The sequence below is a fragment of the Chiloscyllium plagiosum genome, unplaced genomic scaffold (genome assembly GCF_037043375.1).
Source record: "Chiloscyllium plagiosum isolate Xiang-an unplaced genomic scaffold, Cpla_swu_hap1 HiC_scaffold_35, whole genome shotgun sequence".
Lineage (NCBI taxonomy): Eukaryota > Metazoa > Chordata > Chondrichthyes > Orectolobiformes > Hemiscylliidae > Chiloscyllium > Chiloscyllium plagiosum.
Window position 1 is genome coordinate 11,572,647 of NW_028270173.1, and position 26,762 is coordinate 11,599,408.

At 48.2% G+C, this 26,762-nt stretch overlaps 1 protein-coding gene across 1 annotated transcript in view; it reads left to right on the plus strand.

Annotated features, from left to right (window-relative positions):
* The first annotated feature begins 11,970 nt into the window (after positions 1-11,970).
* The window catches only part of LOC148140062 (zinc-binding protein A33-like), a 31,249-nt gene continuing 16,457 nt past the window's right edge, over positions 11,971-26,762 (plus strand). Inside the window, exons 1-5 of the mRNA XM_087979232.1 lie at positions 11,971-12,551; positions 12,642-12,737; positions 12,828-13,061; positions 15,545-15,567; positions 15,664-15,779. Of these exons, the coding sequence (XP_087835358.1) occupies positions 12,141-12,551; positions 12,642-12,737; positions 12,828-13,061; positions 15,545-15,567; positions 15,664-15,779 (880 nt within the window). The 5' untranslated portion in view covers positions 11,971-12,140. The remainder of the gene's footprint in view (positions 12,552-12,641; positions 12,738-12,827; positions 13,062-15,544; positions 15,568-15,663; positions 15,780-26,762) is intronic.

Sequence of the window (26,762 nt, forward strand, 5' to 3'; positions counted from 1 at the left end):
GGTGCTGAAGACGTCGTGCAGCTTGGCATCTTTTACCGTGTCCATCAGGGCTCTGGACGTGGTGTCCAGTTTACTGTCCCCCCCGCCGGATCGTCCATCTGCATCAATGATACAGTTGAAGTCTCCGGCCAGAATGACCTGCCTGGACGTAGCCAGCAACAGTGGAAGCTGCTGCAGGACGGCCAACCGTTCCCTCTTACCCACTGGGGCGTACACATTAATCAGTCTCAGGGGAGCATTCCTGTACGTGATGTCGGCGACGAGGAGGCGCCCGCCCACCACCTCCTTAACCTCGGAGATGGTGAAGTTGCCTCCTCGCAACAGGATACCCAGGCTGGAGGCGCAGCTATCGTTGCCCCCCGACCAAACTGACGACCCATGGGCCCACAAGCTCGACCATCTCCTGTAGCTGCTGAGGTGCAGTATCCCACACTCCTGCAGGAACAGGACGTCAGCTTTAACGTTGGCCAGGAAAGCCATCGTAGAAACACATCGCGTAGCCGATTTGATGCTACGCAAATTGATGCTGGCAATTTCTATCCCCATTTTAACAGTTTACAAGGTGAACAGTGTCCATTTGCTGCTGGTCCTGCCCCTCTGGGGTAGCTGTGTGCATCCCCGTGGTGATGGCAAACTGCTGGACCCGCCCAGGGCTGAGGTAGCTGTCCGGCTCCACGCTGGAGCCATTTCCCCGCTCTGGTGTCTTCGGGTCGGGCCCAGGGTCCGCACGGTCCAGTTCTCCATCTGACAGCGGGGTGGCCTTTACCCGTCCCCTCAGGGGGATCGTCTTTCCCTGCTTGGGCGGTGCTGCCCTCCTTTTTCCCCGCGGCGCTCTGTCTCTTCCTCTGGTGACGACCCTCCTTGCGCCCGTCCTCACCGTCGGAAGAGCTGCCTGTATCCTCGCCGTGTAGGTGTCGTTTCCCCCTTCGCTGGGTGGCTCTGGGAGGTTTCCTCTTCCTGCTTTTGACAGTAATCCAATCCTCTGCCTCCTTTGGTCCCTTCTCTTCCATTTCCTCCGTCTGTCCTGAAGGAGCTTGGATCGGCTGCTGCACCTCCCCGCTGTCTGCCGTCTGCTCCGCTACAGCCTGCCCTTCCTTCTGGGTGCCTCCAGACACCGTTCCCGAGCTGTTTTGTGGTACCTTGCTGGTCTTAGGTGGTCCACGGCTCGTGTTGCCACCTCCGGCCATCTGTGCGTAGGTGGCAGCCCCTCGTCTTGGGCAGGCCTTGTACATGTGGCCCGCCTCTCCGCACAGATTACAGTTCTTGGCCTCCTTACATTCCTTGGTCGGGTGGCCTTCCTGTTTGCAGTTTCGGCAGACGGTCACCTTACAATCCGCCGCCATGTGGCCTGACCTCCCGCAGGTTCGGCACACGTTTGGCTGCCCTGCGTATGTCAGGTGACCTCTGCTTCCTCCGATGGCAAAGCTGGAGGGTGGGTGGAGGATGTTCCCACTGGCATCGACCCTCAGGGTTACCCTGACCTGTCGTTTGCTGGTCCAGATCCCGAAAGGATCGACCACATCGGTACTCTCTCCCTCGACCTGGACGTAACTTCTCAAGAAGGTCAGGACATCTGCTGCTGGGACGTGAGGGTTGTACATCTGGATTGTTACAACCCGACTCCTCTGCGCAGGAAGCACACACAACGGGACCGCCAACAAGATGGAGAACAGAGGCTCCCCTTCCTTTTCCTTGAAGACCTTCAGGAGCTGCTCGCAATTCTTCACACTCCTGAAGGTCACATCGAAATAGCCTGCCACAGGGAAATCCTGCAGGCAGCTTTTTTTTTTATATTTCAAAAATATACTTTATTCATATATATTTAATCTATACAATTGGACATGTCATCATCCTGTAAACATTCCATTTCTTTGCGTATCGAAACAGGGTAATCATTCCTATTCACAGGTTGGTGCAATTACATTGAGCTGAGGCGTCAGCAGAGCCCAAATGACTGGGTAGGCCCCCTGTTCTTCTTAGGCAGGCAGATGTTAGATGGTGGTCTTTCCCCACCGCGCCTTGGCGGCAGCTGCCCCAGGCTTCAGCGCGTCCCTCAACACGTAGTCCTGGACCATGGAATGTGCCAGTCTGCAACACTCAGTCAGGGTCAACTCCTTCAGATGGAAGATCAGCAGGTTTCGGACTGCCCAGAGAGCGTCCTTCACCGAGTTGATGATCCTCCAGGCACAGTTGATGTTTGTCTCAGTGTGCGTCCCGGGGAACAAGCCGTAGAGCACGGAGTCCCGCGTCACGGCGCTGCTCGGGACGAACCTTGACAAACCCCATTGCATTCCTTTCCAGACTTCCTCTGCGTAGGCACATTCCAGAAGGAGGTGTGTGACAGTCTCGTCCCCCCCACAGCCGCTTCGAGGGCAGCGTGCGGTGCGGCTGAGAGTCCGGGCGTGCATAAAGGATCTCACAGGCAGAGCCCTTCTCACCACCAGCCAAGCCATGTCTTGGTGCTTGTTGGAAAGTTCTGGCGATGAGGCATTCTGCCAAATGGCTTTGACAGTCTGCTCAGGGAACCGCTCAATAGTATCCGCCCTCTCCTTTTCCCGAAGGGTCTCAAGGACACTACGTGCTGACCACTTCCTGAAGGACTTGTGGTCAAAGGTGTTTTTCTTGATAAATTTCTCCACGAAGGACAGGTGATACGGAACGGTCCAACTACTCGGAGCGTTCCGCGGCAGCGAGGCCAGGCCCATCCTTCGCAACACCGGGGACAGGTAGAACCTCAGGACGTAGTGACACTTGGTGTTTGTGTACCGGGGATCCACGCACAGCTTGATGCAGCCACACACAAAGGTGGCCATCAGGGTGAGGGTGGCATTGGGTGTGTTTTTCCCCCATTGCACCGGTCTTTGTACATTACATCTCTCCGGACCCGGTCCATCTTTGATCTCCACACGAAGTGGAAGATGGCCCGGGTGACTGCGGCGGCACAGGTTCTGGGGATAGGCCAGACCTGTGCCACGTATAACAATACGGAGAGTACCTCACACCTGATGACCAGGTTCTTACCCGCGATGGAGAGCGACCGTTGCTCCCATCTGCCCAGTTTCTGTCTCACCTTCCTGATCCGCTCCTCCCAGGTCTTGGCGCACGCCCCAGCCCCCCCGAACCAAATACCCAGCACCTTCAGGTGGTCGGTCCCGACGGTGAAGGGGATCGAGGATTGGTCGGCCCATTTCCCGAAGAGCATGGCCTCGCTCTTGCCTCGGTTTACCTTGGCCCCTGAGGCCCGTTCAAACTGGTCACAGATGCACATGAGTCTGTGCACGGACAGCGGATCCGAGCAGAAAATGGCGACGTCATCCATGTACAGGGAGGCCTTAACCTGCAGGCCCCCGCTGCCAGGAATAGTCACCCCTCTCAGGCTCGCATCCTTCCTGATGGATTCGGCAAATGGCTCTATGCAGCACACAAACAAGGCAGGAGAGAGAGGGCAGCCCTGCCTGACTCCAGATCTGACTGGGAAGCTATCTGATTCCCACCCATTGATTGAGACTGCACTGACAATGTTGGTGTAGAGCAGTCTGATCCAATTGCAGATTCCCTCCCCAAAGCCCATTTTGGAGAGAACATCTCTCATATACCTGTGTGATATCCTGTCAAAGGCTTTCTCCTGGTCCAGGCTGATCAGGCAGGTGTCCACCCCTCTGTCCTGCACGTAGGCGATCGTATCCCTGAGGAGTGCGAGACTCTCAGCGATCTTCCTGCCCGGCACAGCACAGGTTTGGTCAGGGTAAATCACCGACCCCAGAGCAGACCTAACCCGGTTGGCGATGACCTTTGACAAGATTTTGTAGTCTGTGTTTAACAGTGAGATTGGTCTCCAATTTCTAATTTCTTCCCTCTCCCCCTTCCGCTTGTAGATGAGGGTGATGATGCCTTTCCTCATGGATTCACTCATGGTACCTGCCCGAAGCATTCTGACAGACACCTCCAGCAGGTCCTGGCCAATCAAGTCCCACAGAGCGGAATAGAGCTCGACCGGTAAGCCGTCGCTTCCGGGAGTTTTATTCTTTTCGAAGGACTCGAGGGCCTTGGTCAGCTCGTCCAGAGATAGCGGCTGGTCCAGCCTCTCCCGTGTTCTGTCGTCTAAGACCTCCGTGATAGAGGACAGGAACGACTGGGAGGCCATGCTGTCGGTCGGCTTCGCGTCATACAGACTGGCGTAGAGGGATTTACTGATCCTCATGACGTCAGCCTGAGATGATGTTAGCGAGCCATCTTCTTCCTTCAGGCTGCTGAGCACAGAGCTCTCTTTGTGCACCTTCTGGAAAAAGAAACGTGAGCACGTCTCGTCCTGCTCCACCGAGCGGACCCTGGACCGGAAGATTATCTTGGAGGCCTCCGAAGCAAAGAGCGAGGCTTGCTGGCCCTTCACCTCCTTGAGGTCCTCCGTGACATCCACCCCCATCGTCTGCAGCAGGAGCAGGTTCTGCATACTTTCCTGGAGCTGGGACAGTTTTCCCCGCCTCTCTCTCACCTCCTGAACACCTTTGAGGATGAAGAACCTCTTGATGTTCCCTTTTACTGTTTCCCACCAGTCCGCTGGGGACTCAAAGAGGGGCTTCACGGTTCTTCAACCTGCATAGTCCCTCTTGAGCTCCTCAATGTTTCCCGGGGTCAACAGCTTGGTGTTCAGCTTCCACGTTCCCTTACCAGCCCGCTGCTCGTCCTGTAGGTGACAGTCGGCCAGCAGGAGGCAATGGTCAGAGAAGAACACCGGCTTGACGTCGGTGGATCTAACCGAGAGCGTTCGGGACACAAACAGGTAATCTATCCTTGAGTGGATAGACCCGTCTGCCCGTGACCAGGTGTATCTATGCTGCGCTCCGTCTGCAGGGGTGCTGAAGACGTCGTGCAGCTTGGCATCTTTTACCGTGTCCATCAGGGCTCTGGACGTGGTGTCCAGTTTACTGTCCCCCCCGCCGGATCGTCCATCTGCATCAATGATACAGTTGAAGTCTCCGGCCAGAATGACCGGCCTGGCCGTAGCCAGCAACAGTGGAAGCTGCTGCAGGACGGCCAACCGTTCCCTCTTACCCACTGGGGCGTACACATTAATCAGTCTCAGGGGAGCATTCCTGTACATGATGTCGGCGACGAGGAGACGCCCGCCCACCACCTCCTTCACCTTGGAGATGGCGAAGTTGCCTCCTCTCAACAGGATACCCAGGCCGGAGGCGCAGCTATTGTTGCCCCCCCGACCAAACGGACGGCCCATGGGCCCACAAGCTCGACCATCTCCTGTAGCTGCTGAGGTGCGGTATCCCACACTCCTGCAGGAACAGGACGTCGGCTTTAACGTTGGCCAGGAAGGCCATCGTAGAAACACATCGCGTAGCCGATTTGATGCTACGCACATTGATGCTGGCAATTTTTACCCCCATTTTAACAGTTTACAAGGTGAACAGTGTCCATTTGCTGCTGGTCTTGCCCCTCTGGGGTAGCTGTGTGCATCCCCGTGGTGACGGCAAACTGCTGGACCCTCCCAGGGCTGAGGTAGCTGTCCGGCTCCACGCTGGAGCCATTTCCCCGCTCTGGTGTCTTCGGGTCGGGCCCAGTGTCCGCACGGTCCAGTTCTCCATCTGACAGCGGGGCTGTCACAGGACCGCTGCTCCCAGTTACCTGGAGCTGTGGGCCGGTGGGTACCTCTTGGTTCTCACCGGGTGGGGGGTGGCCTTTACCCATCCCCTCAGAGGGATCGTCTTTCCCTGCTTGGGCGGTGCTGCCCTCCTTTTTCCCCGCGGCGCTCTGTCTCTTCCTCTGGTGAAGACCCACCTTGCGCCCATCCTCACCGTCGGAAGAGCTGCCTGTATCCTCGCCGTGTAGGTGTCACTTCCCCCTTCGCTGGGTGTCTCTGGGAGGTTTCCTCTTCCTGCTTTTCACGGTAATCCAATCCTCTGCCTCCTTTGATCCCTTCTCTTCCATTTCCTCCGTCTGTCTTGCAGGAGCTTGGATCGGCTGCTGCACCTCCCCGCTGTCTGCCGTCTGCTCCGATACAGCCTGCCCTTCCTTCTGGGTGCCTCCAGACACCGTTCCCGAGCTGTTTTGTGGTACCTTGCTGGTCTTAGGTGGTCCACGGCTCGTGTTGCCACCTCCGGCCATCTGTGCGTAGGTGGCGGCCCCTCGTCTTGGGCAGGCCTTGTACATGTGGCCCGCCTCTCCGCACAGATTACAGTTCTTGGCCTCTTTACATTCCTTGGTCGGGTGGCCTTCCTGTTTGCAGTTTCGGCAGACGGTCACCTTACAATCCGCCGCCATGTGGCCTGACCTCCCGCAGGTTCGGCACACTTTTGGCTGCCCTGCGTATGTCAGGTAACCTCTGCTTCCTCCGATGGCAAAGCTGGAGGGTGGGTGGAGGATGTTCCCACTGGCATCGACCCTCAGGGTTACCCTGACCTGTTGTTTGCTGGTCCAGATCCCGAAAGGATCGACCACATCGGTACTCTCTCCCTCGACCTGGACATATCTTCTCAAGAAGGTCAGGACATCTGGATTGTTACAACCCGACTCCTCTAAAGGCCTGCAGGCAGCTGCCCCAACAGTTTAATTCCTTTTGACTGCAGCAGGTTATAGTTCAACAGGTTGTTGTCAGGGTTGCTGGAGGAGTAGGATCATAAGACACAGCATTTATCACTAAAGATCACAGTGTCATACACTGATGTGACATATTGAACAAACCTAGATTGCTGTTAAGTCTTTCATCTTTTAAGAATGGCTTGCAGGTTTTGATTCATTAATATGTAAATCCCAGAACTTCTTTCAAGCAATTCTGGTCTCCTTCCTATCAGAAGGATGTTGTGAAACTTGAAAGGGTTCAGTAAAGATTTACAAGGATGTTCAAAGTTAAAAATCATACAACACCAGGTTATAGTCCAACAGGTTTAATTGGAAGCACTAGCTTTCGGAGCGACGCTCCTTCATCAGGTCGCTCCGAAAGCTAGTGCTTCCAATTAAACCTGTTGGACTATAACCTGGTGTTGTGTGACTTTTAACTTTGTCCACCCCAGTCCAACACCGGCATCTCCGAATCATTACAAGGATGTTGCCAGGGTTGAAAGATTTGAGCTTTTGGGGGAGGCTGAATAGGCCAGAACGTTTTCCCTGGAGCATCGGAGGCTGAGGGGTGACCTTATAGAGGTTTATAAAATCAGGAGGGGCAAAATCAAAGGGTAAATACACAATGTATTTTCCCTGTTGTGGGGGAATCCAGAACTAGAGGCATAGGTTTAGGGCGAGAAGGCAAAAATATAAAAGAGACCCGAACGACTTTTTCACACAGAAGGTGGTGCGGGTTTGGAAAGAGTTGCCAGAGGAAGTGTTGGAGGCTGTTATAATTGCAACATTTGAAAGGAAACTTAATGGATATATGAATAGGAAAGGTTTAGAGCTATATGACCCAAGTGCTTGCAATTTAGACTCGATTAGGTTGGGATAACAGGTCAGCATGGATGAGTTGGGCCGAACTGTCTGTTTCTGTGCTGTAGATCTCAATGACTCTATAAGTCACATTCCCGAGATAAATTAATATTTTATAAAGAAAATGGTGACCTCTCTGCTCAGACAGTGCATTAAAGGTGTGAGGTTAGAGTCTGTATGTATTCCAATCTTGAGTCAGACTGGTTCTATTTGCTCGCTGAAAAGACAGGAATTAATTGAAAAGACATAAATGGAAAAGAGAAAACAAGATTTAAATATGAAAGGGAGAAAAAAAAGAGAGATAATATCAGTTTAAAGTGTTGCATTTGGAACAAGAGACATCAAATATTAATGTAATACTGAGAGTTGTGGAGGGTCCATCACCAAAAGGATTTGAAGTGGAGGTTGAGAGATGTTGAAATATCTGGGAGTTAATGGCTGTGATGAGCTGGCACCAAAATGGAGCTGAGATCTGGGGCAGATTACCCATGATCCTGTTGAATGGCAGGGCAGACTTGAGGGGCTGAATGGCCTATTAACTCTCCTGTTTCTTATGTTCTTATATTCACATATCAGGTCCTCGCTTTCCAATCCCTCTTCATCCATCACAATAAATGTCTTCATTTCCTGCTTTGGTTCACAGCTACAAACTTCAATTCAAATGTACTTAATTCAGTCAAAAGGATGGAGTCAAATTATAAGGTTTTCTTGAGTGAAAAAAACCTACTTCCCTGAAAAAATATAAAGATGCATCATCAAGCAAAAACACAGGCAATAACTTAAGTAGAACAGACAGGGTGTCTCACCCAGACAGGAAATGAAAGTTTGAAGTCTTTGAGTTGTGAGAATTACCTGAATCCTGGGTGTTACGCTGTTATCTGGTTTGTTCAGCGATAGAAAGGTTTGCTGGAGTTCTTGTTTTCACTGTTTTCACTGGGCACTAACTTTGAGTTTGACAGAGACAATGTTTCAGTTTACAAGGTAAGATGAACATGGGATAAGGTGAGAACTGCAGATGCTGCAGATTAACATGGGGTTTGGGGTAATTTATTAGCTTGGATAGAGGATCAGCGTATGAACAGAAAGCAGAGAGATGGGATGAATGGAACTTTTTCTGGTTAGCAAGATGTAACTCATGAAGTCCCATAGGCCCCAACTATTTACAATCTACATTAATTATCCAGATACAGGGATGGAAGGAACTAGAGCCACAATTTACAGATGGCACGAAATTAGGTTGCAACGAAGAAATAAGAAATCAGCAAATGGATACGGTTAGATAAGGTGAATGGGCCAAAATTTGACAGATGAACTTTAATGTGGATGTGTATGAGGTTTTCCATTTTTGTCAGAAGAATACAAAGGCAATTTATGATCAAAATGGAGAGAAGCTTCAGAGTGCTTCAGTGCAGAGGGATCTGGATAGCCGTGTGTGTGTTAACAAGGTAGGGAACAGGAAGGCAAATGGAATCCTGATATTTATTATAAAAGAAATAGACAAAAATAGGGAACTACACAACTGTACAGGGCATTAGTGAGACCATACCCAGTGTATTGTGTGCAAATGTGGTTCCCTTTCCTGAGGAGGGGTACCGTTGCATTGAAGGCAGTTCAGAAGAAATTCATGAGATTGATTCCAGAAATGAGGATTTTGTCTTTTGAGGAGGGACTGAGCAGCTGAGGCTTCTGCTGTCTGGAGTTTAGAAGAGTGAGCGGAGATCTAAGATGCTAAAAGGGATTGAGAAAGTAACCAGAGAGAGGATGATTCCGCATGTGGGGAGGTCTAGATGAGAGGTCATGGTTTAATGATAAGGGGTAGCAGATTTAAAACAGAAAAAAATGTACTTCTTTGAAAAGATTTGAATATATGGAATTCACTATCCCAGAGTACAGTGCATGGTGGGAAATTGAGTTAGTTTAAGGAGGAGATAGAGAGATTTTTAATGAGTAACAGGTTAAAGGGTTATGGGGAACAGGCAGGAAAGTTCAACTCAGGATGAGATGAGAGCAGCCATGATTGTATCAAACGGCAGAGCAGGCCTGAGGGGCTGAATGGCCTACTCCTGCTCCTAGTTCTGATGCTCTAATGTTCTTGTTTACAAATCCAGTTTCCTTCTCTCTGCTCGGCTGCTAAAAACATGTTGTTCAAACTCTGGATTAGTGGTGCTGGAAGAGCACAGCAGTTCAGGCAGCATCCAAGGAGTAGTAAAATTGACGTTTTGGGCAAAAGCCCTTCAAGCTTTATTCCTGATGAAGGGCTTTTGCCCGAAACGTCGATTTTACTGCTCCTTGGATGCTGCCTGAACTGCTGTGCTCTTCCAGCACCACTAATCCAGACTCTGGTTTCCAGCAACTGCAGTCATTGTTTTTACCATGTTGTTCAAACTGTCAGGGCCAGTCGCTCTCCCCTCTCTCTCAGGTCAGCTCCCTTGTCCTTATTAGATGAAGGTTTTAATGAGGTCAGCAGCCTTTGGTCTTGGTGGAACCTAAACAGAGTGTCAGTGAGCAAGTTATGTTTTCATAGAATCAATCATGGGTGTTGCTCACTGACCAGTATTTATTGGCTGTCCTCAGCTGGCTTTGAGAAGGCCATGGTGAGCTGCCTTCTACAACTGCTGCAGTCAGACCCACAGTGTTGTTAGAGAAGGAAGGCTGCATTAACAGTGAAGGAATGGGGATAAATTTCCAAGTCAGGATGGTGAGTGACTTGGTGGGGAACGTGCAGGTGATGGTGTTCCCATGTCACTGAGTAAGTGCAGCTTGCTAGCTCTGTGAATGCTGACTGTCTGGATGGGATTTGTCATGTTTCTGTTTTATGGACAGCACACACCCGGGCAGGTTTTCCACATTCCAGCGTTGCAGCTTGTTGGAGACTGTGTGTGACAATATACACAGGATCCCTCTGACCAATCCCACATCATTTGGAAGTTGCCTCAGTGCATTCACCTCAAAGGAAGAAATGAAAATGAACGGACAGCTAATGGCTGATATAAACGAATTCCCCATGACAAAGTGATGACTGTTTCCAGCACATGTCTGTCCCAAAGTGACCAGTCAGATAATAATCATTGTTGTGGATTTAAAGAGACAGGTCATTGTGCATTGTACAATTTGTCTCAGTTTGTGGGTCCCAATTGGTGAAGCACATCTTCAGCACCCACTCCTGTGGGAATGCTCACAGTCACTGAGAGAGAGAAGTACATGAAGTCAAGAGATGTGCAGCACGGAAACAGACCCTTCAGTCTAACCGATCCATGTTGACCAGATATCCCAACCCAATCTAGTCCCACCTGCCAGCACCCAGCCCACATCCCTCCAAACCGGTCCTATTCATATACCCATCCAAATGCCTCTTAAATGTTGCAGTTGTACCAGTCTCCACCACATCCTCTGGCAGCTCATTCCATACACGTACCATCCTCTGCGTGAAAAAGTTGCCCCTTAGGTCTCTTTTATATCTTACCCCTCTCACCCTAAACCTCTGCCCTCTAGTTCTGGACTCCCCAATCCCAGGGAAAAAACTTTGTCTATTTATCCTATCCGTGCTCCTCATGACTTTATAAACCTCGAAAAAGGTCACCCCTCAGCCTCTGACGCTCCAGGGAAAACAGCCCTAGCCTATTCAACCTCTCCCTATAGCTCAGAACCTCCAACCCTGGTAACATCCTTGTAAATCTTTTCTGAACCCTTTCAAGTTTCACAACATCTTTCCGATAGGAAGGAGACCAGAATTGCACACAATATTCCAATAGTGGCCTAATCAATGTCCTGTATAGCTGCAATATGACCTCCCAACTTCTGTACTTAATACTCAACTTCTGACCAATAAAGGAAAGCATACCAAACGCCTTCTTCACTATCCTATCTACCTGTGACTCCACTTTGAAGGAGCTATGAATCTGCACTCCAAGGTCTCTTTGTTCAGCAACACTCTCTTGGACCTTACCATTAAGTGTATAAGTCCTGCTAAGATTTGCTTTCCAAAAATTTACCCTCACATTTATCTGAATTAAAGTCTATCTGCCATTTCTCAGCCCATTGGCCCATCTGGTCAAGATCCTGTAGTAATCTGAGGTCACTCTCTTCACTATCCACTCCACCTCCAATCTACAAACTTATGAATGGTACCTCTTATGCTCACATCCAAATCGTTTATATATATGATGAAAGGAAGTGGACCCAGCACCGGTCCTTGTGGCACTCCACTGGTCACAGGCCTCCAGTCTGAAAAACAACCCTCCATCACCACTCTCTGTCTTCCACCTTTGAGCCAGTTCTGTATCCAAATGGCTCTTTCTCCCTGTATTCCATGAGTTCTAACCTTGCTGACCAGTCTCCCTTGGGGAACCTTGTCGAACGTCTTACTGAAGTCCAGGTAGATCACATCTCCTGTAACACGAGGATTCCTGTCACTCACAGGGTTAAAGATTCACCTCTTCCCTTTGCCTTCCAGCCACTCCCTTTGTCAACATTCCTTGGACTTTCACTTCCTTGGACTTTTACCTTCCTCCCCTGCATTCAATTTGTATCCTTCGGTACTCTCTGTTTCACCTGGCACCTGGTCTTGGTTTAGTCTTTTTGTGTATAAGTGAGTGGGAAATAAATTCATGTCCAAGATTAATTCCCAGTCTTGCAGCGAATGTCTGGAGGTGTTCAGAAGGGAAAGAACATCAAAACTAAAAGCAGTTTGAATCAGGAAGTGCTCGAACATGGCTTCCAGACAGCAGGGAGAGAGTTGGACCAAGGAGGTAATTTGTCCCATTTGTCTGGATTTCTTCACCGATCCGGTTTCACTGGAATGTGAACACAACTTCTGCCGCTCCTGTATCACCCAGAGTTGGGAAAAGCAGGAGATAAACTCCTGCCCGGAATGTAGACAGGAGTTTCTGGACAGAACCCTCAGAGGCAGCTGGGCCTTAGCAAATCTGGCCGAGAAAGCTCGAACATTAAATGTGAATCCGCAAGAGAAGGAAAGTAAACATCACTGTGAGGAACATCAGGAAGGACTGAAGCTGTTTTGTGAAACTGACAAGAAATTGATCTGTGTGATTTGTAGAGATTCCTGGGAACACAGGGAGCACTGCTTTATCCCGGTTAAAGAAGCTGTTGGAATCTACAAGGTAAAAGGAAACACATTCCATCCCCTGATTATTTCATCATATTTTCATGATCTAACGTTTTTATTTTTTGATTTTCTTTCCCAATCCCAGGATCGGGTGAAATCTTCCTTGGATTCTCTCACAGGGAAGAAATCAGCGGCTCTAGAAATGGAGCAGCAGCAGAAACAGAAGATTTCCAAAATTCAGGTAAACTCTCCCTGGGTTTGGCTTCAACAATTGATTTGTTCATTTGTTTTTTTTTGCAGAAACATATTGTGTTTATATTTCCCCTGACAGGAGGAATCCAGCAGCCTGCAGACCCACATCAAATCCGAGTTCACTAAAATGCACCAGATGCTGACTGAGAAAGAGCAGAGTTTACTCCGAGATCTCAGGGAACAAGAGGAAAACATTCTCAAACCAATGGAGCAAAATCTCTGTAAAATTCAAGATAATTTAAATTCTCTTCAGGAGAAACTCTCAACGTTGGAGAAACAGTTGGAACAAAAAGACAGTGTGGAATTTCTGAAGGTGAGGGATTATGTTTCAGTTTAGTTCAGTGAAAGTGAACAGTCCCAACATGATGCAGACACCCATCCTCCTTCATTCCTCCGTCACCATCTCCCTCTGCTGCTTTCTCCATCATTAGGTTCTCCACTTTTCTGTTCAATATATTTGTCTCAATCACACTGTGTGACTGTGGATTCCACATTCTCATCAATTTCTTGATCATGACATTTCTCCTGAACTCCCCATTGAATTGAATTGAAATGAATTTATTGTCACGTGCACCGAGACACAGTGAAAAGCTTTGTCTTGCAAGCAATACAGGCTGATCACAGAGTTAAGTAGCATAGTTTTAAATAATAGGTAAACAGTGGCAAAAACAAAAACACAGACACAGGTGAATGTTAAGAGTCCATTCAGTATTCTAACAACAGTAGGGTAGAAAATGTTTCGAAACCAGCTGGTTCGTGTGTTTAGGCTTCTGTACCTTTCCTCCCCCCTGCCACCTAATGGTAGAGGTTGTAGAAAGGCATTGCCAGAGCGAAATGGATCTTTGAGAATGCTGGTAGCCTTTCCTTGACAGCGGGCCTGGTGGGTGGATTCTATAGATGGGAGGTTGGCCTTTGTGATTGTCCGGGCCAAGTTCACCACTCTCTGTAACTGTCTCTGATCTTGAATGGTACAGTTGCCATACCAGGTGGTGATACATCCAGACAGAATGCTCTTGATGGCACAGCTATAAAAATTGGCAAGGGTATTCGCCGCCATGCCAAATTTCCTTAGCTACCTGAGGAAGAAGAGACATTGTTGGGCTCTTGTAACCAATGTGTCCACGTGAAGAGTCCAAGAAAGCTTGTTGTTGATGACCATTCCCAGGAGCTTGACACTCTCCACTCGTTCCACTTTTGTGCTGTTATTGTGTAGGGGGGGGGGGGGGCATGAGTAACATCCTACCGATAGTCAATAATGAGTTCCTTGGTTTTCCTGCATTGAGAGCTAGGTTGTTCTCAGTGCACCATTTTTCCAGCTCTTCCATCTCCCATCTGTAGTCTGTTTTGTCACCATCTGAGATTCAACTGACTATGGTGGTGTCATTTTCAAATTTGTAAATGGCATTAGTCTGGTATTTGCAATGCAGCCATGGCTATACAGTGAGTACAGTAGGGGGCTGAGTACAGTAAGGGGCTGAGTACCCACCACTGGGGGGCTCCAGTGTTGAGTGTTAGTGAGGATGAAATATTGTCCCCAATCTTCACTGATTATGACCTGTGGGTCAGGAAACTGAGGATCCAGTTGCAGAGAGTGGGCTTAGTCCGAGATCACTAAGTTTAGTAATCAGTCTCGAAGGGATAATACTGTTGAAGGCTGAACTGTACTTAATGAGTAGAATTCTTACCTAGCTGTTCTTGGTGTCAAGATGCTCTAGGGAGGAGTGAAGGGCAAGTGATATGGCATCTGACATGGATCTATTGGTCCAATAGGCAAATTGGAGTGGGTCAAGAGTAGTGGGGAGGCTGGAGTTGATTAATGCCATGACCAGCCTTTCCAAGCACTTCATGACCACCAAAGTTAGGGCCACTGGGCGGTAGTCATTGAGACATGCTGCACAAGCCTTCTTCGGCACTGGGATGATGTCAGCCCTCTTAAAGCAGGCAGGGACAGTGGCCTGCTGCAGGGAGAGGTTGAAGATGTCCGAGAAGACCTCTGCCAGTTGATCTACACATGCTCTGAGTGCACGGCCTGGTACTCCATCTGGTCCCATCACTTTCATTGGATTCATAGGAAGGAAAACTGATCTGACCTCTGGTGCAGTGACTGTTGGGATAGGTTCATTAGGACTTGTCAGAATAGGTGTTACCTCTCCATTGAAATTTTGCTCAAAGCGAGGACAGAAGATGTTAAGACGTTCTGGGAGGGATATGTCATCGTCTGCTATCTTGCACAGTCTCTTTTTCGAACCTGTGATGTCAATCAGTCCTTGCCATAGTTGCTGGGTGTCTGTCTGGGTCTCTCGTTTGGATTGATATTGGTCCTTGACTGTCTTAATAGCTTTGTGAAGGTCAAACTTGGAATCCTTATATCTGAGTGGGTCTCCTGATCTAAAGGCCTCATGCCTGGTTTTTAGCAGGTTCTGTATTTATTTATTGGATTTATTTATAACTGGATGATGTTCACACACTCATATATTTAGTTTACTTAGAAGTGAAAATATCTTTACTGAATCTATGGGATCAATATCTTTCTTTATTGTAAATTTAAATATCAAAGTCAGATTTTTATCCAGTAAAATATATTTATGTTTCTTTCAATCCTTTGTAATTGTTCAAACTTTTTATTTGTTTTTCTGGTCTTCAATATCCTTGGTGTCACATCCTCTTTCTATTTGATGCCTCCAACAATCAGAATTGGCAATTCTCAGCAGCTTGCAACAATGTGAGTGTAATTAATGCTATCTGTATATAGACAGTCAGTCTCTGTCAACTCAGATTGTGTTTGGTTTATTTCAGGAGCAAACATCTCGGAGGAGGAGGTAGGACACTTTACTGAAACTCAGTGCAAGTTGGTGAAATTACTCAGGAAAGTATTTATGCTAAATTTCTAATCAATTAATGTTTAATATTTACAGAATTAGTGATGACCTTAATGTGCTCTCAATAACAGACGGTATCCTCTCCACTCAAACATTCTGCAGCCTCTTCCCATTTCTTGTATGGAAAGAAATGCAGGAAGCCACTCAACCTGGTAAAGCTCAGATAAGTTCCTCCTTTAGTCTGGTTTATATTGTATAATTTGTATTTTTGTTCATGCAAATATCAAAGTCTGTAATGAGCAAAACTGTAGTTAATAGGAATCAGCGGAAATCTCTCTACTTTTTTGAGTAATACTGAACACAAGGGAAGATGGTTGTGATTGTTCAAGATCAACCATCTCAGCTCCCAGACATTTCTGTAGGAGGTTGTCAGAGTAATGGCTCGGCCTAAGCATCTTCAGCTGCTTCCTGAATGGATTTCCCTCCGTCATAAGGTCACGGTGGAGGTGATGAGATATTCACTAATGATTGTACAATAATCAGCACCGTTTCCAACCACTCAGATCCTGAAACAATCCATGTCCAAATACAATGAGGCCATGACTCTGTCCAGCTTTGGGGTGTCGAGTGACAAGTAACATTCGTGCCACACGAGTGCCAGGCAATGACCGTTTCCAACAAGAGAGAATGTAACCATCGACACTTGATGTTCAGTAACAATTCCACTCATCACTGCATCCTTCACTTGCAACATCCTGGAGGTTACCATTGACCAGAAAGTGAACTCACCTATCGAACACACACTATAGCTACAAGAGCAGGTCAGAGAGTCTGCAGCCAGTAACTCACCTACTGACTCCTCAGTTACTAGTCCTCCATCTATAAGGCAGAGATTTGGTGCATAATAGAGGTCTCTCCACTTGCCTGGATGACTGCAGCCCCAATTGTACTGAAGAAGCTCAACACAATCCAGGACAAAACAGGCTGCTTGAATGGCACTCCGTCTAATACCTCTAACCTTCACTCCCTGCACCACTGACACACAGTTGCAGAAATGTGTCTTCAATTTAAAAAAAAAGTATTAGAAAACTCACCAAGCCTCATCAGACAGTAACTTCCAATTATGCGACCTGAACCGACTGGAAGGGTAAGGTTAGCAGACAAACAGGAACACCATCACCTGCAAATTGTCCTGTATGCCATACACCATGCTGAACTGGGCCAAAATGCTGGAAATCCTCCCCTAACTGCCCAGTGGATGTCCCTCCTCCACATGAGCGACAGTGGGTTAATGAGCAGCCTCCAGGATAATTAGGGTTGTACAATAAATGCTTGCCAAGACAGTGATGCAGATGTCTCCCGAATGTGAAATATCATCTTCAGCTGATCAGCTGTGACTGTTCAATCCCAAACCCTTTCACCAAGACAGGAACTCTCAGACACTGTTGTGTACGAGTTTTGAGAAGATTTCGAGCTCAGGTTGAGGTTCTGGATGTAGGTTTGCTCACTGAGCTGGGATGATCCAGACATTTTATCAACCTAATAGGTAACATCTTCAGTGGGGCCTCAGGCGAAGCAGTGTACATGATTCCTGCTCTCTATTTATATGTTTGGGTTTCTTTGGGTTGGTGATGTCATTTCCTGTACTTTTTCTTGGGGGTGGTAGATGGGGTCTAAGTCGATGTGTTTGTTGATGGAGTTCCGATTGGAATGCCATGCTTCAAGGAATTCTTGTGAATTTCTGTTTGGCTTGTCCTAAGATGGATGTGTTGTTCCAGTCGAAGTGGTGTCCTCCCTTATCTGCATCAGAACATCATTCCAATGAGCCAACACACACTACAGCACAGAGGAACTACGGCAGAGCAGAGGAAACTCACCTATACCATGTATTCGAAAAGAAGAATAGATATCCAATGAACACAATCTACCGATTTCTCAGCAACAAACCCAAACAAGCAGACAAAACATATCCAGAAACTCTAGCCACTCTCCCCTACATCAAAAACATCTCGGAAATGACTGCCAAACTACTCAGACCCCTTGGCATCATGGTAGCCCACCAATCCACCAACCCACTAAAACAGCAGCTAATGAACTTGAAAGACCCTATATAGACAACAAGCAAAACTAATGTTATTTACAAAATACCCTGCAAGGACTGTAACAAACACTACAGGCAGAAAACTAGCCACAGGATACACGAACATCAACTAGCCACAAAAAACATGACCCTCTCTCACTAGTATCCTTATATACAGATAAGGAAGGACACCACTTCGACTGGGACAACACATCCATCTTAGGACAAGCCAAACAGAGACACGCACAAGAATTCCCAGAAGCATGGCATTCCAACCGGAACTCCATCAACAACCACATTGAGTTAGACCATATCTCCCACCCCCTGAGAAAAAGAACAGGAAATTACATCACCATGGAAAATGACAAAACCACAGGAAATGAAATCACCAACCCCAACAAACACAAACATATAAATAGAAAGCAGGAATCATGTACAATGCTTCGCCTGAGGCCCTCTGAAGATGTTACCTAGTAGGGTGACGAAACATCATGAAATGAGCCTTGCAGCTCAGCAAGCAAACATACATCCATACTCCTCTGTCTCCAGTGGCTGAAGAGAGGGGTGATCAGAGTTTGATCACTCTTTGATTTTCTCACAGACCACTTGATGCTCTGTTCTTTGTTTCAATGGTTCTATTTAAGCAAATACAGGGGATAGGATGATAAGTCAGGCTGTGCACAAACTCTGATTTAATGTCAAACAAGGAGTTAATACTTTATTCATTTCATAATCAATAACATTGATTACATTAGCTTTGAGAAGCTGTCCAATCAAGGTGCTGCACACACTTTTGATGCGGTGGTCACATGATCACTGGCCAATCTCCTCGATGTTCATGTTGATGACATCACAATGACCAGTTGTAGCAGTGCCCTGTACACCTCAGGGATTTACTGACATCATCAGGTTGAACAGTCTTGTGATGTAACACCTCCCAGGGGTCAGCTGACACTGCTCCATTATCCCAGCTAAACCGGGCTCCCTGTTAAATCCATGCATACTTTTCAATTCACAGAGATATTGATGGTTTAAGTAAATGGACATAAAGTTGGCAAACGGAGGATTAATTTGGGAAGGTTATTTATTTTGAAGAGAAATCAAAAGAACAAAGAATTATTTAAATGGAGAAAAACTGCAGAAAGGTGCACTACAAAGGCACTTGAGAGTATTTGTGCATGAAATACAGAAAGCTAGCACACAGGGACAGCAGGTAATCAGGAAGGGCTATTGGAATGGTGGCCCTTTTTTTCAATGTAGTTGGGGAGTAAGAGCAGGGAATTACAAGGCCCTCATAGAGTACTGAACGAGCAGCTGGGATTTAAGGAAGTAATTGAGAGAGCAAAGTAGGTGCATGAGAAAACACTGGTGGCTAAAATGAGGGAGAAACCCAAGATATTTCTTCAGTCTATCAAGGGGAAGAGAATAACCAGCAAAATGTAGGTACCAAGGAACAATCTGGGGATGGAGCTGGAGGACAGAGGCAGGGTGTTAATTTATTACCTTGCTTCTGTCTTCACCTGGGAGAAGGACAATGGAAATTAGAATTTACAGTCATAGAGTCATAGAGATGTACAGCACGGAAACAGACTCTTCAGTCCAACCTGTCCATGCCGACCAGATATCCCAACTCAATCTGGTCCTATCTGCCGGCATCCGGTCCATATCCCTCCAAATCATTCCTATTCATATACCCCTCTAAATGCCTTTTAAATGTTGCAATTGTACCAGCCTCCACCACTTCCTCTGGCAGCTCATTCCATACACGTACCACCCTCTGTGTGAAAAGTGGCCCCTTAGGTGTCTTTTATATCTTTCCCCTCTCACCCTAAACCTATGCCCTCTAGTTCTGGACACCCCCAACACAGGGAAAAGACTTTGTCTATTTATCCTATCTATGCCGCTCATAATTTTGTAAACCTGTAATAAGGTCACCCCTCAGCCTCCAACGCTCCAGGGAAAACAGCCCCAGCCTGTTCAGACTCTTCCTATAGCTCAAATCCTCCAACCCTGGCAACATCCTTGTAAATCTTTTCTGAACCCTTTCAAATTTCACAATATCTTTCCGATAGGAAGGAGACCAGAATTGCACGCAATATTCTAACAGTTGCCTAACCAATGTCCTGTACAGCTGCAACATGACCTCCCAACTCCTGTACTCAATACTCTGACCAATAAAGGAAAGCATACTAAACACCTTCTTTATTATCCTATCTACCTGCGACTCCACTTTCAAGGGGCTATAAACATGCACTCCAAAGTCTCTTTGTTCAGCAACACTCCCTAGGACTTTACCATTAAGTGTATAAGTCCTGCTAAGATTTGCTTTCACAAAATGTAGCACCTCACATTTTTCTGAATTAAACTCCATCTGCCACTTCTCAGCCCATTGGCCCATCTGGTCAAGATTCTGTTGTAATCTGAGGTAAACCTCTTCGCTGTCCACTACACCTCCAAATTTGGAGTCATCTGCAAACTAACTAACTATACCTCGTATGCTCATATCCAAATCATTTACATAAATGACAAAAAGTAGTGGACCCAGCACCGATCCTTGTGGCACTCCACTGGTCACAGGCCTCCAGTCTGAAAAACAACCCTCCACCACCACCCTCTGTCTTCTACCTTTGAGCCAGTTCTGTATCCAAATGGCTAGTTCTCCCTGTATTCTGTGAGATCTAACCTTGCTAACCAATCTCCCATGGGGAACCTTGTCGAACGCCTTAATGAAGTCCATATAGATCACATCTACCGCTCTGCCCTCATCAATCCTCTTTGTTACTTCTTCAAAATATTCAATCAAGTTTGTGAGACATGATTTGTCACTTTTGGGGAGTGAGACTGTGAGGTTTTTGAGCAAATTGACACAGGGATAAAAGAAATATTGGAGGTTTTGGCAGGGAACAAATTCCCCAAGTCCCAGATGAGATGGAACCCAGGTGGCTATGGGAGACAAACTTTTAATTCCTCTCTGGTCACTGGGAAATGCAGAGGTCTGGATAACAACTAACGTGGTTCCACCTTTCAAGAAGGCGATAGGGATAAACCAGGGAATGACAGAGCAGTGAGCCTCACATCAGTGGGAGGGAAACTATTGGATAAAATTCAGAAGGAGAGAATTAATCTCTACCTGGAGAGGCCAGGTTTGTTTTGGGATTAATCAGTATGGAGAAAGTGAGGTCTGCAGATGCTGGAGATCAGAGATGGAAATGTGTTGCTGGAAAAGCGCAGCAGGTCAGGCAGCATCTAGGGAACAGGAGATTCGACGTTTCGGGCATTAGCCCTTCTTCCTGAAGAAGGGCTAATGCCCGATTAATCAGTATGGCTTAGTCAGAGGGAGCTCATGCCGAACAAAGTTGATTGAGATATTTGAGGAGATGATAAGGTGTGTCAATGATGGCAGATATACATCTTTCAGCAAAGACCAGATCCCACATTTTGACGAATAATGAGGGCAAACAAGAGACAGTGAGATAGATGGCCAGTAGATTTAGAGAAGTGATGACACAGCAGGATCAGTCAGACAGATGGGTGACAGCCAGGAAAGGTAAGAAGGTGGTCCCGACATCTCCTGAGGCTGTACCCCTCTCAACCAGATATTCAGTTTTGTATACAGTTGAAAAGGATAGTCTCTCAGAGAAAAGTAGAAGAGGCACTCAGATCTTGGACACTAAAAATAAGTTTTGGAGTTTGACAAAAATTTTTTAAATAATTGTCGGGGTCTCTGCTGTCCAGGGCACAGACAGGACACTCTGTGGCAGTGAGTGTTTATCCAGGATTGTGTGTTGCTTTCTTGGTGCCGGGATTAAGGACATCTCAAAACATTTAAAGCGTGTTGTTAAAGGGGAGAGTGAGAAATTGGAAGTTATTGTAAACCTTGTTGGGAATGACACAGTTTATGGAAAAGCTTGAGGTTTTACAGAGTGAACATAAAAGATCAGGCAGAAGATTAATAAATTAAACTTCAAAAGTAGCAGTCTCTGGTTTACTCCCAGTGCCAAGCTTGAATGAAGGAAATAATGAAAGAATAAAGGGGATAAATGAATAGCTGGAGAGGTGGGGTAATGTTCAGGGATTCAGATTCTTGAATCATTGTGATCTCTTCCGGGACAGAGAAGGCCTATTCAAAAAGGATGGATTTCACCTAAACTGGAAAGGGACCAATATCCTGGTGGGAAGATTTGTTAGTTCTATTGAGGGAGAATGCAAATGATGAGAGAGAGGAGGTGGAGGGATCCTAAGTAGCAGAGTAAATACAAAGATAAATGAGGATGTTTTCAATCAGAAGGTTAATCAGAAAAGACAGACATGAGCAAGCCAGAGAATGAAGTAACTCTGAAGCATTAAGCTGCATTTATTTCAATGTAAGCAGTCTTGCACATCAGGTTAATAAGCTCAAGGCATGTTTGGGAACATAGGACTGGGATGTCATTGCTACTACAGAAACTTGGCTGATGAATGGACAGCACGGACAACTCAGTATTTCTGGGTTTCAGGTGCTATAGGAAGGATAGAAAGAGAGGCAAGAGAGGCTGGGCAGTGGCACTTTTGATTAAGGAAAGCATTACTGCTGTAATTGGAGCAGAGATTTCTTAATAATTGTCCAATGAAAATACATGGGTTGAAATTAGAAATAAAAAAGTGAATGATCACCTTGATGGGTTTGTACTATTGTCCTCCCAGTTGTCAGAGGGAAATTAAGGAACAGATATGGAGAGAAATCTCAGATATTTGTAAGAATAATAAGGTTGGAATGGCAGGTGAGTTTAATTTTCCTAACATTGACTGGGATTACCATAGTGTTAAACATTTGGATGGTAAAGAATGTGTTAAATGTGTCCAAGAAAATGTCCTTTATCGAAATGTAAATAGTCCCACCAGAGAAGGAGCAAAACTGAGAAGTGTGGTGGCCTGCACTTCTGTCCAGGCCTGTTCCTGGAGCCTGGACTTATACTTTCAGCTGGGGGATTCAAGCCTGGACATTAATTGTTGGGTCCAGAACACTTGCAGTGAATGGCAGTATTTTGGAGTCTGTGTCCTGGAACAGTGTGGAGCCTTGGCCATCTCCTTATTATTACACTGTGACTACGGACTATCTGCTGCCAGTGACTATTGTTTTGGCCCTGTGGGTTGTGGGTTGTGGGTTGTAGGGGTGGGGTCAGGTCAGGACAGAGCTGGCTGAGGTGATTGATTGGCAAGTGAGGTTTTACAGCACTCTTTCAGTTTCCTTTACCTACTATGTGTGGAGAGGAGGGTTGGTCCTGGTTTGGGAGGTGACCTGGTCCTGGTTTGGGAGGTGACCGTGGGCATTCAAAACTAACTTAGGGAGTGGAGCCCAGTCGTTCATTCCTACAGGAGGGCAGTGGGTGCATCCTGTGCACCCCCACCCCCAGGGGAAACTTTACAATCACCCCAACTTGACCATTGAGGGATGTGGAGCTGCCTTGGTGGCAAGGGGATGGGGGTTAGTCAGCGCCCCACCATTGTCACTGCTTCGAAGATATACAAGAAGATGGTGTCCTTCCTGAAGACTGAGTGGGCAGTGTACCTTGCCCTGGAGAAGGGGCTGACTGTTGGTGGGAGGTTCTCGCCTGTTGACCCTCTGGAGGTAGTTCCTCCCTCACAAAGGAGAGTGGTACTGGGCTCATCAGGAAGGTGTGGGATTCGGGGTCCAGCTCAGCATCTGTCGATGATGAAACTGCGAGTGAGCAAGTGGTACCTCAGTTTCCCCTGCTCCCCCAACCCCCAACCCACATGCCCTGTGTGCCCTATCCTCCAGAAAAGATGCCACACCTCGGGGTGGGAGAGACGGGGGACTCCAGTACAAATGACAACTTCCTCCGAAGTCTAAGGAAGTACCTTCACCCGGAAACCCCTTCCCCTCCTCACTAGGGGAGGGAGACACGAACCTGCTCACACAATCCATCGTAACTGGACCAGGCCCCTCAGAAGCTGAGGTGGGTATGGCTGCTGAGGTCTTGTCCATGCCACAAGAACCTTGTGGTGCTGCCTGTGCTGACTGGGGACTGAGGTGGGAGGATAGCTACACTGAGGGCATCCTGGATGGGAGTGATGAAGGAGCAGGCCTCCTCACTCCCTCCCAGGCCTTTATGTCAGGCACTCTCTGCCCTCACTGGGGAATCTTTTCCCAGATACAGAGGGTGACCCAGTGCCGGGAATGGAGCAGGTTACTGAACTACTGCCCCAAGAGGTGCAACATTTTGCTCAATGCTTTAGTTGAGGCTGATATAATCCGAGACATGGAGCTCCCTGCAAAGGATCCTCCTGCTGTCAACCCTGGGGGTAGGGTCAAGGCAGGGGTATGTCAGCCCGGTGACACACAGACACCTCCTTCACTTGATGCAGTCATGAAGACATTCAAAGCTAACCTCAATGTCAATGGCAGCAGGAGGGCCCAGCGCAGATTTCATATTGTTTCTTTCCTTCACCTCCTTGAGGCTACGGTGAAATGTAGGTGATGCTATGGTGGGATGTGGGCAAGTCTCATGTCCGTTTGTCAGGATGGAGGGGTTAGAGAAAGTACTGCTCAACCTGGAGTCACGTCTCAGTCAGCCCGATGTGGACCCGGCCCTGTGGGGGGTGTATGAAGAGAAGAAGGCCGCGCTCCGGGATCTGCAGCTCACTGGGTCCTGGGGTGTGTACGTGAGATCACGGATCCAGTTCCTTCAGGATCCCGACCCCCGCTTCCCCTTCTTCTACTCACTGGGAAAAAGGCCCAGGATCCACCAGCAGCATCTTTGTTCCGATGGGGGATCTGCCCCTCTGAGCTTGGAGCTGACCCCTGCCCTCAACCGTCTTTCCAGGGGAAAGTCCCCGGGGCTGGACGGGCTGACCGTGGCGTTCCTCAGGGCATTCTGGGACATCCTGGAGGAATGTATCACGACCGGAGAGATGTCCCTTTCTTGGTGCAGGACCGTCATCACTCTGTTGCCTAGGAAGGGGATATCTGTTTGTTAAAGAATTGGTGCCCGGTTTCCCTCCTCAGCACAAACTACAAAATCTTTACCGGGCAATTTCGACTCCCCTTGGCACCTCGGGACTCTGACAGCTTTCCGGGTTTGGGACACGTTTTGTCGCTGGGATCTGAGTTCTGTACGTCGCCGCGGAGTGCCCAGTGAAGGTTAACGGGTCCCTGACGGTGCCCCTACGCTGTGGGAGAGGAGTGTGTCAGGTCTGGCCCTGTCCACCCAGCTTTATTCTCTCTGAGTGGAGCCATTCCTGTGCCTCTTGTGTAAGCGCCTTTCGGGTTTCGCTCTGCGTGGGCCGGGGCTGGAGGGGATTTTTCCGGCTTACACCGACACTGTGCTCCTCATGGTCACAGCCCCAGCTGACCTGTGGAGGATGTGCGAGTGCCAGGAGGTCTACTCTGCAGCGCCCTCCACAAGGTTCAACTGGAGCAAGAGTTTGGGAATTCTGGTCGATCCGTGAGGATGGAACCCCTTGCCGGAGGAGCTCCGGTGCTTCACGTGGAGTCCCCCTCCCCTCCTCTACCTGGGAATCCACCTTCACCGTGCTGAGGAATCCTGGCCGGGAATTGGCAAGTGTTGGAGACTAAGGTGACCACTCCCCCAGCTCGCTGGACAGGAGTGCTCCGAGTGATGTCCTACAGGGTGCGAGTGCTGCTCAGAAACCAGCAGGTGGCCGCCCTGTTGTGGGACCGGCTGGTCACTTTGGGCCCTCCCCCGGCTTTGTCACCGCCATTCAGAAACAGCTCCTCGGGTCTTTCTGGGACAAGGGGCAACACTGAGTTGCTGCTGCGGTTCGGAGTCTCCCGCTTGAGGAGGGTGGTCAGGGGCTGGTGTACCTTCACACCCAGGGAGTGACTTTCCACCTTCAGACCCTGTAGTGATACCTTTCCATCGAGCCTCCTCCAGGGTGGGGCACCTGATGACATATTGCTTCCGTCAGGTGCACGGCCTCCATTACGACACACAGTTCCTGTTCATGGAGTGGTCCCGGCTTCGGGTCTTCTTCCAGGAATTGCCTGTCTCCTATCTGGACCCAATCACAGTCTGGGACACGGTCAGCTCCCCCCCACCCAGGAGCTCTCCCCCTCCGGGGAGTGGGAGTCTCGTCAGGGAGAGCCTGCTCAGGAACAGGTTCCTCCTCGAGCACGGATTGTGCTGGCTGAGGGAGGAGAGAGCTCGGGATACAGGGCTGACCAGAGTCAGGGACGTGCTGGATGGGCAGGGAGTGGGCTGGATAACACCGGCATAGTGAGGGAGTGGGTCCACCTCCGGTTCCCGATCCAAGCTGTCCGCAGTCTGACAGACAAGGCACTTGGCCCCGGGACCTCACGTACACTCGAGGGGGCTCAGGCATGTGGTGGGCTCCCAGACAAACTGGGTGTGAGTGTAGGAGGGATGGTTAGTAAGGTTACACATGACACTACAATTGAAAGTGTAGTGGACAGTGAAGGTGGTTACCTCAGTGTACATTGGGATCTTGATCAAATGGGCTAGTGGGCTGGGGGGGGTCATGTTTTGGCTGTACAGGACGTTGATTAGGTCATGTTTGGAATACTGCGTTCAAGTCTGGACTCCCTGCTATAGGAAAGGCATTGTTCAGCTTGAAAGGTTCAGAAAAGATTTACAAGGATGTTGCCAGGATTGCAGGGTTTGAAAGATAAGGAGAGGCTGAATAAGCTGGGGCTATTTTCTCTGGAGCATCTGAGGATGAGGGGTGACCTATTTGAGATTTATAAAATCATGAGGGGCATGGATAGTGCCAACAAACAAAGTTTTCTCCCAGGTAGGGGGGAGTCCTGGACTAGAGGACATAAGTTTAAGGTGAGGGGGAGAGATTTAAAAGGGATTTACGTGGCCAACCTTTTCACATACACTGCCATCTGTGCATGGGATGCGCTGCCAGAGGAAGTGGTGGAGGGTGGTACAATTACAACATTTAAAAGGCATTTAAATGGGTATATGGATAGGAAGGGTCCAGAGGGATATGGGCCAAGTGCTGGCAAATGGAATCAGATTAATTGAGGATATCTGATCAGCAGATGTTTGTTTCCGTGCTGTGCAACTCTATGACACTAAATTCTTCAGTCTATTTATTATTTCTGTTTCCAGAGTGGAAGGGAGTTTGG